The sequence below is a fragment of the Dipodomys ordii genome, unplaced genomic scaffold (assembly GCF_000151885.1).
Source record: "Dipodomys ordii isolate 6190 unplaced genomic scaffold, Dord_2.0 Scaffold7, whole genome shotgun sequence".
Lineage (NCBI taxonomy): Eukaryota > Metazoa > Chordata > Mammalia > Rodentia > Heteromyidae > Dipodomys > Dipodomys ordii.
Genome location: NW_012267223.1, coordinates 6,072,761 through 6,083,495, shown reverse-complemented (window position 1 = coordinate 6,083,495; position 10,735 = coordinate 6,072,761). Strand labels below are relative to the sequence as shown.

General features: G+C 50.1%; 1 protein-coding gene across 1 annotated transcript in view; it reads left to right on the top strand.

Annotated features, from left to right (window-relative positions):
* Positions 1 to 7,492: 7,492 nt before the first annotated feature.
* Positions 7,493 to 10,735, top strand: part of Cacng5 (calcium channel, voltage-dependent, gamma subunit 5) — a 7,817-nt gene continuing 4,574 nt past the window's right edge. The window contains exons 1-3 of the mRNA XM_013037803.1: positions 7,493 to 7,693; positions 8,960 to 9,046; positions 10,494 to 10,634. Coding sequence (XP_012893257.1) covers positions 7,498 to 7,693; positions 8,960 to 9,046; positions 10,494 to 10,634 — 424 coding nt within the window. The 5' untranslated portion in view covers positions 7,493 to 7,497. The remainder of the gene's footprint in view (positions 7,694 to 8,959; positions 9,047 to 10,493; positions 10,635 to 10,735) is intronic.

Here is a 10,735-nt window from a genome sequence, read left to right as displayed (position 1 = left end):
CACATATTCACGTCTGTGTCTTTGAGAAACATTGTAGATGCTTCAACAAAGTCATGGTCATCTCTGTCTCCTGCTGGACTTCTGCTAGCAAGAGCGGTGTCCCTTACTGGTCGTTCATGATGCTCCCTTAATCCCTATCAAGTCCAGGGTGGGAGGGGTTTTTATAGACACTGACTTCCACCACAGGAGGTTTGGGGACACAGTGTAACAGGACCATGCCAGAGTTCTGTATTCTCTGTTCTATAGTCTGAATTCCTGGCAGGCAAGGCTGTGTTTTGCTCTTAGTCTTGGGGGCAAAGAGTGTTTGAAATGCAGAAAGCATCCTCCTTGAGTCTTGCTTTAATCTAAGGGTAGTGAACCCCTTCCTGGCAAAGCTCAGGCTCTCCAAAGAGCACCCGCCATGTGGCAGAGAGCTTGGTGAGACTGGCAGGAGATACAAGCCCTCCCGGGCACCCTAGTCAGCAGCTTCATGACCTCTGAGAAGACAGTTTCTCTAACTAAGAAGGACCAAGTTAGGTGGTCTCTAGGATTGAGGTGACTCCCTTCTGAGCCCCTGCTGTGCTGGCCAATTAGCAGTAAGAGCTCCAGATGTGGGTGCTAATACACCATTTACAAGCTGTCTGCAGAGGGGCTATTGACCACTGCAAGACATTCCACATCATTACACAGAGCCGAAAAAATAAAACAACTAAAACCAAACCTCTCCACATTGATTGATATGGAAGTGAGAGAGGAGACAGGAAGGCTGAACCTTTTCCAGGGGGTGGAAATGAAGGAAGTTCTCATCATGGACTAATTACCGTAATGAGAGGTATGTTGGTGACGACCTAGAGGAAAATGAAACAGTGGGAGCCATTTCACCTCTTTTCAGGGGCACAGTTACCTGACCTACGCTGCCCCGGTGTTTACCACTCTCTTCATGTGGAGTTGTTACTTTCTGATTGCAGCATTGTACAGAGAGGGCAAGAGTTAGCCCAGGTTTATTTGATTACACAGATTCCAGGCCCAGACACACCTTAGTTCCGTAACGTATGTAGGAAATGAGAAAATACAACTCACATGAGTAAGGAAGCTATTTGGGTAAACTCTGTATGTCACATTACCTGGAAACCTAATGGGCTAAAACACCAGCCACTTAGTTTTGTCTGTGATTTAGAGCCACACAGGAGCTGGGGAGCGCTCAGCTGGGAAGTCCTCTTGTGGGCTTGCTCACGCAGGGGCAGGCATCTGAACGCTCAGCCCAGCCGGATGGCCATCTTGGATGGCTCCATCCCCTGGCTGGCAGGTGTCGGAAAGCTCAGCTGAGGGTGAGCCAGAGCATCTACACCCAAGGATGCAGACGCGATCTTGTCTGTAGAGGGACGACATCTTTGTGTGTCACAGTTGGGGTGTCATTAATACGTTGTGGTTAGAGAATAGAGGTGCTGCTGGATATCTTGTGGGGCACATGGTAGCCCCAGACACAAAAAGTTGTCCAGCCCCAGTAGACAGTAGAGAAATCCCACTCTAAAGCAGGGTGATCTCAGGATTTCTTACACGGCCCGCCTTCCCGAGTGAGCCCCAGAAAGGCAGGGGTAAGCTGCACCACTCCGCGTGACCCACCAGACCTTCAGCATCACTGGCTGGGCGGCTTTTGATTGGTCAAGACAGTCACAAAGCTGGGAGCCAGTGGCTCACACCTGTAATCCTAGCTACTCAGGAGGCTGAGGTCTGAGGATTGTGGCTCAAAGCCAGCCCGGGCAGGAGAATCCCTGAGACTCCTAGCTCCAATAAACCACTAGAAAAACCAGAAGTGGTGCTGTGACTCAAGTGGTAGAGCACTCACCTTGAGCTGAAGAGCTGAGGGACAGCGCCCAGGCCCAGAGTTCAAGCCCCATGACGATTTTAAAAACAAACAAACAAACAACAACAGTGACAAAGCTGTAAGCCATGGGCCTACAGGTCGCACGCCTAGCCTATAATCCTGACTACTCAGGAGGCGGAGATGTGAGGATCGAGGTTCAAAGCCTAGGCAAACGAGTCTGTGCGACTGCATTTACAATTAACAAGCTAAATACTGAACTGGAGGTGTGGCTCAAGTAATAAAGCATAATCATGTAAGCCGAGCAAAGGCCTGAGTTCAAGGCCTTGAGTTCAACATACTATAGTACCACCACTCCCACCAAATCTGTTCAAACCTATGAACTACAAACCTATCCAAGCCCCAAGGGGAAGAAAAAACTTAGACCTCAGTTCTCACCGATTAAAGAATGTGTGGTCATTTTTTAACCAGTAGAGAAGATGCTGCAGACAGCCTGGTCAGGGGCAGGCAGGGCCACAGGACCGCTGACGCTGTCCTCTGTCACCAGTTGGTGACACTGAGTCACGAACCCACTCAGCAGAGCGGCGGCTGTGGCTGGTTCTCAAGTCTGGTCAAAAGTAGTCCCCGCTCCCCAAACCTTTCATCACATTGTTGTAAGCTAGCCCAGTGGTGAGAAACAGAGAAGCCACCTTTGGAGAGGTCCAATTGGGAGTCTTTATTGGAAAGCCCGGGACTACAGGCGGACTCCTGTCACAGAGACCTCAAATACACTCAATACTGTTAGAAAACTGAGCCATGAGAGCAGGAGAGGAAAGAAAGCAGAAGAACAATCCCAACAAACCAGATCAGCAGAGGAGAGCTGAAGTGTGACACCACGGTAAGCAGAGGAGAGACAGGAGACACAGCCAGGAGGCATGGTCCCACGGCACCTGAGCTGGTCTGGTCCTAAAGACAGTCAGGGTCAGGGGTCAGGGGCACAGGAAACTCAGAGTTCAAAGCACAGGACTGAAGGTCCAATAACCAATTACTCAAGTCCCCACCCCCGCCTGTAGGAATCCAGGCACGCCAATCACCTGGGAGGCGGGTCTTCACCTTCCTCCACCATGAAGACCAGATGGTGTCAGTTAAATCCCGATCCCTATCCACATGTGGCCAAGATGGCGCTGGCTAGACCCATTTCAGAATCACTCCTGGGATCAGATCCTGGGTCCGTGGGAAACTGAAATCAGGTGACCGCGTGTTGACCGTCCTTCCTTTTCTCCTTGCCAAGTAAATGCCATCACACAGCTCCCTAGCTGGCCACGCACAGGCACCTGTAACCTTAGCCTACCTCTGAACCCCCGAGCACTTGATCTCGAGTCCCTTTATTATTGGCTTGGGCAAGGAAATGTGCCATTAGTGATTTAATCTCCACAAGATATTTCTTCCTAATTGCTAGTCACCGATGATAATTAGCATCTGTTAATGCCTGATAATTAACAAGCTAATACTTAGAGGTAATGGCACGGGGTAATCATCTTAAATAGCTCAAATCTGCCAAGCTCCTGGGTCCCAGTTTCCAGTGTGACACTCAGTGTATTTTGGCATCTCAAGCTCTGCAGAGTGGGGTGTGTGTGTGTGTGTGTGTGTGCACATGTTCGCATGCTGGTACAGGGCTTGAACTCAAGAACTCACAATCTTGCCAGGCTAGTACTCTACCACTTGAGCCATACCTCCACTTCCATTTTTTTACTAGTTAATTGGAGATAAGAGTCTTATATTGTTCTGCCCTAGGGCTGGCTTTGAATTGTGATCCTTAGATCTCAGCCTCCTGAGTAGCTGGGATTACAGGCGTGAGCACCAGTGCCCAGCAGAATGCTGCATTTTTATTTATGGGGACAGTGGTGGGAGAACTGATCTCTCTAATCTTTAATTTCCTTTTCTTCTCTGGCTATAGAAACAACGCTTGATCTTTTAGAAGCCTCGTTGAGCACAGAAAAGTAAAAGGAACATAAAATATACTTAATTGTACTACATATACGCATCAACCACCAGCCTTTTGGTTTATTTCTTCCCCATCTATGAATATTTGACACAATCAAGCTGACTGTGTGGTTTTGCCATCAGCTTGGCTCATCGACCTTACAGGAGAAAGATTTTCTCACATCATAGCAACTTATATAAAAAAATGTCTGCCTCAAAAGAAAATGCAATGAATGGATGAGGTAGAGAAAGGAATGAGAAAATTGGGTCAGAGAAAAGCGATGGGAGAGCAAAGACTCAAACACCTTTCCCTGATGAGGTGGGGCTGGAGGCCATTTCTGACCAGAGCATCTCCAAAGCTTTGGTCTCCTGAAAGCTAGGCAGGAGAATATGGGTGCATAGACGTACGATTCCATAGGAAAAAGACTGGCCGGCCAGGAACCAAGATGCTGATAATGGTAGTGTTTTCAGAGAGGAAAAAGAATACATGGGCTGGGGACTTTGCTCAAGGGATATGAATGTTTGTATCACAAGTACAAGGCTCTGAGTTCAAACCCCAGTACTGCTGAGAGAGACAGAGACAGAGAAACAGAGACAGAGAGAAAGAGAGAGAGAGAGCTACAGGTAGTTTTCATTTCATATTATACTTCTCTATGCAATACAGAGGAAAAATTACTGGATCAGCATTCAAAATATTTCCCTTTCAAACTCTCATCTCTCTAGATAACAGGCTGGCTCATCTCACCTACCTGAGCCCCCTAGAACTTGATTCCCTTATGTGTGGGCTAAGTCCTTCCAGCTGCAGGGTGCTTTTCTGACTCACCAATACTGAGTCATAGGGTACCACCAAGAAACAGCACAGGAGGTTCACCTAGTCACAGCCTGTAGGATGCCCAAAACATCCAGCAGTGAGAATTTATATAAAACTTGGCCTCTTAGGAAGAAAAATTTTCAAAGACTTTCCTGATTCCCCCACCCAGCTTGAACCTACTTGTAATAACTTCAGTAGGAGACAGTGGAGTCCAGGTTATAGACTTTGCACTTAGACCTACTTTAATTAAATCCACAGTCTGCCACCACCACCTACAATGTCCTGCTTGGCATCTGTAGGCCTCAGTGGTCCCATCCATGAAATGGGGTTCATATTACCTACACACGGGTTAGAGTGGGGACCTGGTGAGACACCACACAATAGAACTTTGCTCTGTGCCTGGTACTGAGTCAATAGTATTATTGGTACTTAGTCAATAACATTATTTAGGAAGACATAGGACATCATAAAGCATAAATATAATTTTATGGTGAATATAATTTCACAGTGAATATACGTCATTTTCACCGCACATGGAGTTCCATCACTCTATTATATCCTGCGGGTGGGGCTGTGTCTCTCCAGGTTTTCCTAAGCTTACCCCAGGTTATTGGGTCTGACGTGGTAGAGTTTGGCCGGCAAGGTGACCTTCGGCCTCTTCCTTGATGTCCTGCTTTTATGGATTCAGATACAATCTCCTCTCCACTTTCATCTCTCCAAATCTCCGAGACCTGAATCTTTCTCATGGCTCTGTCAAGCTGAACGCTAACACCGGCTGCTCGGCTTCTGCCAGACACCAGCTGTCACGTTTCAGGAGCGTGGATCTGTTCAGTCGGCGGGAACCGGGGCTTAGCCCATTGTTGCCTAATAATATAATACTTTACCCCAGGACCCGGCTTTAGAGTTCTACAAAGTGCAGTGGTATCCACATCGCTGCTAATCCCTGTGGTGATTTGGTGGAGTGGACAGACCGGGTCATCCTTTTTCTCTTGGAGGGGCAGCAGGATTCCCAAAGTGGGTTTCCCAGAATGCGGTGCCGCTCTGTATAAGTTTGGAAAATTTAGGAATAAGCAAAACTAAGCAGGTTTTTCAGCACTTCACTGGGTATGTGACAGGTCAGGGACAGCGTGTCTAGGGATTCCCTGCCCCTAACAGTCCTTTGATCAAAGAATAGTCCATGGGAATTGATCCACGCTCCTCCCTGTTGCGTGGAGAATGGCTTGATGTTGGGTTTCTCCCTTCGCAGTCAACCAGGGGCTCCATCCTTGAACTCTTGTCCCACCTGCCTTGCAGAAATGGTACCTTTGTGTCTCACAGGCAAATGCTCAAAGCCAGCATGTGACTCATTCTGTCCATCCATAAGCTCTCCCACCATCAGATGCTGGGGCATCAAAGCCAAGACACCCCCTTCCTGACAAAGGCTACCAATCTCCCCCGCGCCCCCTCCTGCAGTGAGCTCAGCTCCACAGGCTAATCCAGCTCCTGTCGCTTTTCAGCTACCTGGTGTTTATGTATGCTTCAGATCTCAGCTAAGACATCACCCCCCTGCCTTGCTAGGGCTCCTGGAATTCCACTGTGGCCCCCAGGATGGGTGGACCGCCCGATCAATGACATCTGTTTCAACACTTCTGGCTTTGTAATGCTCAAAAGCTGTGGACTGTGTGGGCTCCTGCGTGCAGCTCTGGCCTAGGAGAGACCAGGCCCACCCACTTCTGCAGATGGCTCCTGTGGGTTTGTGTCCTGTCCCGGACTGTCTGTGTCATGGCAGGGGCTTCCTGACAATGGCAGCGCTCGTTTGCTTAGCATAGGGCTTCCCAGACATTAGCAGGCAAACAGCTTACTTTGATCTTGTTTAAATGAGTCTTGTGTAGAAAGTGGGAGGGACCAGAAATTTTGCTTCTCTAATGAGCTTCCCCAGGATGCCAGTGGTCTCCATGGCCCGTTCCCAGATCAACTGCCTTCCTATCAGAATCACAGTTTTTTAAAAGCTCAGGCCCCAGCGGAGCCCAGTAATGTCAGAATCTCTTTGCGTAGTGCCTAGGAATCGGGGATGTCTAGATAGATACTCCCCTGGGCCATTCGAGACAGCAGCCAGAGTTCCCAAACCCTGTGGGCTCTGTGGGTCTGGTGTCCATTTACCCTATACCCAACTGCTCTCCCAGCCCAGTCCTGGCACTGTGGGACATCAGGAGGCAAATCCATGGTTCACCTTGCAGACGCGCAGCGTCTCCCTTCTGGCTGGCCCAGAGCCGACTCCTGTGTTGCGGTGTTATGGGCAGGCACCAGGGTGCACATTTCTGATTAGGTAGATTTAGGAGACCCGTTGAACTTGGCCTTGGGCATGGTTTCTTGGGTTGCCACAGTCCTGCATCTGCTTAGAGTCCCAATCAGGAAGAGCTGACCCTGCCTGGCCTGTGCTTCTTCCTGAGGGTTGGCTCTCAGACTCCTCATATAGAGAAGCCCACCCAGCAGGGTTGTCTCCTGCCTTCTTCCTGTCTGCCGTCTCTACTACAGTCCTCACCTGCTGCAGAAAACAGCTCTGGGGATGCAAGAACAAAGTTGGAGGCATGTCCATCTTTGTACCTCCCATTCTGGCATATGGGTGGCTGGAGGAAGAAAGAAGGAAGGAAAGAAGGGAGGGAGGGAGGAAGGAAGGAAGAAAGGGAGGGGGGAGGGAGAGAGGAAGGAGGGAGGAGGGAGGAGGGAGGGGAGGGATGCCCCTCTGTCACCATGGCCTAGAGCCCAGCTGTTTATGCTTTCCCTGCGTTAGGCAGGATTCGCTTTGGTTTCTGGGTTCCTGTGTCTCATCTTGAGCTTTTCAGGGCCGTGATCACCACCAACTGCTCCTCCTCCCTCCTGTCCAAGAATCTACACTGTCTCCGTGGGACTGAGACTACTGGTCGCCGAGTGGACATCGGGGACCATGAGCGCATGCGGGAGGAAGGCCCTGACCCTGCTCAGTAGTGTCTTTGCCGTCTGTGGCCTGGGCCTTCTGGGCATTGCGGTCAGCACGGACTACTGGCTGTACCTGGAGGAGGGTGTGGTCCTACCCCAGAACCAGAGCACGGAGGTGAAGATGTCCCTGCACTCAGGCCTCTGGCGGGTCTGCTTCCTCGCAGGTAAGGGCGCTGGGGGTTGTGGACAGCTCTGCCCCAGGGCAATCCTGACCCACGAGCCCCTCCCTAGGAGGAGGCTACAAATAGACTCAACTGCCTCTCGCAGCCAGGATCCTGGTCCAAACTTAGGTTGGTCCTAGGTTTCCACGTCCACTTGAGAAAACCTTTCCATCTTCCAAGACTTTCCTCTGAGAGTAGGGTGATGTCTAAAATGCTCCCGGATGCCCGAACCCCTCCAGTTGTAGGTCCCACACGATTCTTTCCAACACACCACAAAGCAGACTTGTTATTATTTCCACTGTGCAGATGAGGAGGGAAGACTTGGGGTGGTGAGATGAGGAGGGAAGATTCGGCTAGTTTGCAGGATGGAAAGCAGCTGCGTCTCTGTCCCTCTGTCCCTGAAATGGCTCAGGGAAGACAAGAAGGCAGGTCCACCCTGCTGTGCGGGATGGACCCCGACTCTCCGTCTCCCAGCTCACTAGGACTCCTCTGGAACTGTGCATCCACAATAGATCCAAGAGCTCGGGCCTTGATGCCTTGATCCTGGCCGAGCTCCTGCCTGGACAGGAAATCCATCCTCCAATGTCCCCATGAGACCAGCTGCAGGCCTGTACTGACCGGCCAGGACTCACTCACTGGGCTTTTGTTGGTGAAGCCCCGTGACTTGGGTGCACATTGGTTAAAGGCACCGCTTGGCCTTTCCAGAAATTCCTCCCAGCTTTATGGGGCCTGCAGGGATGGACTGCTGGGTAGGTGGGAATTAATTAGCAGGGAGAGTGCCTCCAGCCTCAGCCTTCTGACCACTGCTGGGTCTGCCTGGGGAAGAACATCTCACCCTGATCTCTCACATACTTGGGCCCAACTTCTGCTTAAATCTGAAGCAAAGACCAATTTGTTTTCCTGAGTCGGGTTGCCAAAGGGGCTGACAGGCATTGAAGGTTCTGCCCCGTATCATCCATACTCATGAGTCTGAGTTCCCTGTGCAGCTTCCTTGGACCCTTCTGTTCAGCAGCAATCAGGGCCGTTTGCTCTCCGTGGCGCTCACAGTGCTGACTACATTCCAGGTAGCAGTGCATATTTGGCTCCATCTTCCAGGATGGACTAGAGCTGGGGGCCATCGGCCAGGGACAGACTCCTCTAGAGTTTGTATCCAGCCTAGATGCAGAAACATCGTGGGTTAAAGATCCCAGAAGCATTTGGGGAAAACATTGGAGTGTAAATCCATGTTCAAGAAGAACTTATAAATGTCAATCATTCTCATCTCCACAGGAGAGGAGCGAGGACGCTGCTTCACCATAGAGTACGTGATGCCTATGAACTCCCAGCTGACCTCGGAGTCCACGGTCAATGTTCTCAGTAGGTGTCCTGAGGGTTCTAACTTAGACAGTGGATCAGGGAAAAGAAAAGGGTCAGGCAATCTGCATGTTCTCAAGAGTTAATGCCTTCGACCTCCTCCTCTTGCCCTGGCTGGAGTTCAGTAGAGCCTGCTCTGTTAATTTAATCTTCTAGGGATAGAGATGAGTATCTGGAGTCGCTAAGTCTGCGAGGCCAACCAGTCAGAGGGCATTCACTCTCCAGGAACTGAACCGATCTTCCTACTGTAACAAGAATGTTTCATGACCTTGGCCCCGCCAGAGCTGGTTCTAAGTCCCACAGTGAATTTGCATTATTCTCGTACATAGCAAAATGGTTCCAGAATATCTCCATAATGGCCATGAAAATCTGTGAATGCTCAAGTCTCTTATATTAAATAGGGAAGCTTTTTTTTTTTTTGGTCCGGTCATGGGGCCTGGGCCCTGTTCCTCAGCTCTTCAGCTCAAGGCTAGCACTCTACCACTTGAGTCCCAGTGCCACTTCCGGCTTTTTTTTTCTGTGGTGCTGAGGAATCGAACCCAGGGCCTCATGCATGCAAGGCAAGCGCTCTACCACTGAGCCACCTTCCCAGCCCAAAATGGGGTAGCATTTGCACTTGACTAATATATGTCCTTCTTCATAAAGGATACAAACCAAAGCCAGCCAAATGGAGAGACACTCAGAGAAAGGTCTGGAAGACAGAGCCTCAGTGTCATCCCCCTCCCCTATAAAACCAGGATTCATCACAATCCTGACACGTGAATACATTCACTAGGAAGCTCAGCCCAGCTTCAGTGTCCAGCATTTTTATTGGGTTTCATTGTGTAGATGTGATTGATTGAATTACTGAATGTGAGCCTGAACTCAGTATGGACCCCACCATCTTCTCCCCAGGGATTAGGCTGATATCACCTGATCAAATCCCCCATCCCTCTAATGTCAGGATTAATTCTTCCAGCCCCTATCCCGACTCACCTGTTAGCCACAATCAGGTATGGTCAAAAGCTCATCACGAATAACAAAGATGCTCCTGTCCCTTGGGAAACTCTAAGGATTTAGAGGTGATCTCGTTGGGTTCAGACAGATTCTTCATTTCAAACTAGATTATACACCTGCTCCCTAAGTCATTGTAAACTGAAGAAAGGAGGCCAGGGACTGTCCCACGTGCCTGCCACTCAGAGCGGCCCCATGCTCTTGGAAGTGACCTCCTCCTCCCTGGAAGCATACCAGCCGCAGTAGTAGACTCGCGGAGAAGCCGTTGATGCCCAGAAAGAACAGAGCCCTAGTGTGGTGGCATCCGAAGTCAGCCTTCCAGCCCTGCCTCAGGGACTCATGTGAGCTCAGGGCTTTAAAGGACCTGTTGGTTGAACCTGCTAGAAGGTTCCACTTGGGATGAGGCACTGTAAGGCCACTCAAGACTAACCAGTTATTCCTTTGCCCCCTGAATTAGAAATGATCCGCTCTGCCACTCCGTTCCCCTTGGTCAGCCTCTTCTTCATGTTCATTGGGTTTATCCTGAGCAACATCGGGCACGCCCGACCCCACCGGACCATCCTGGCCTTTGTCTCGGGCATCTTCTTTATCCTCTCTGGTAAGTTGTTTTTTGGTACGTTTGTTGCTCTTGGGGCTTGAACTCAGGGTCTGGACACTATCCCTGAGCTTTTCCCACTCAAGGTGAGCACTCTACCACTT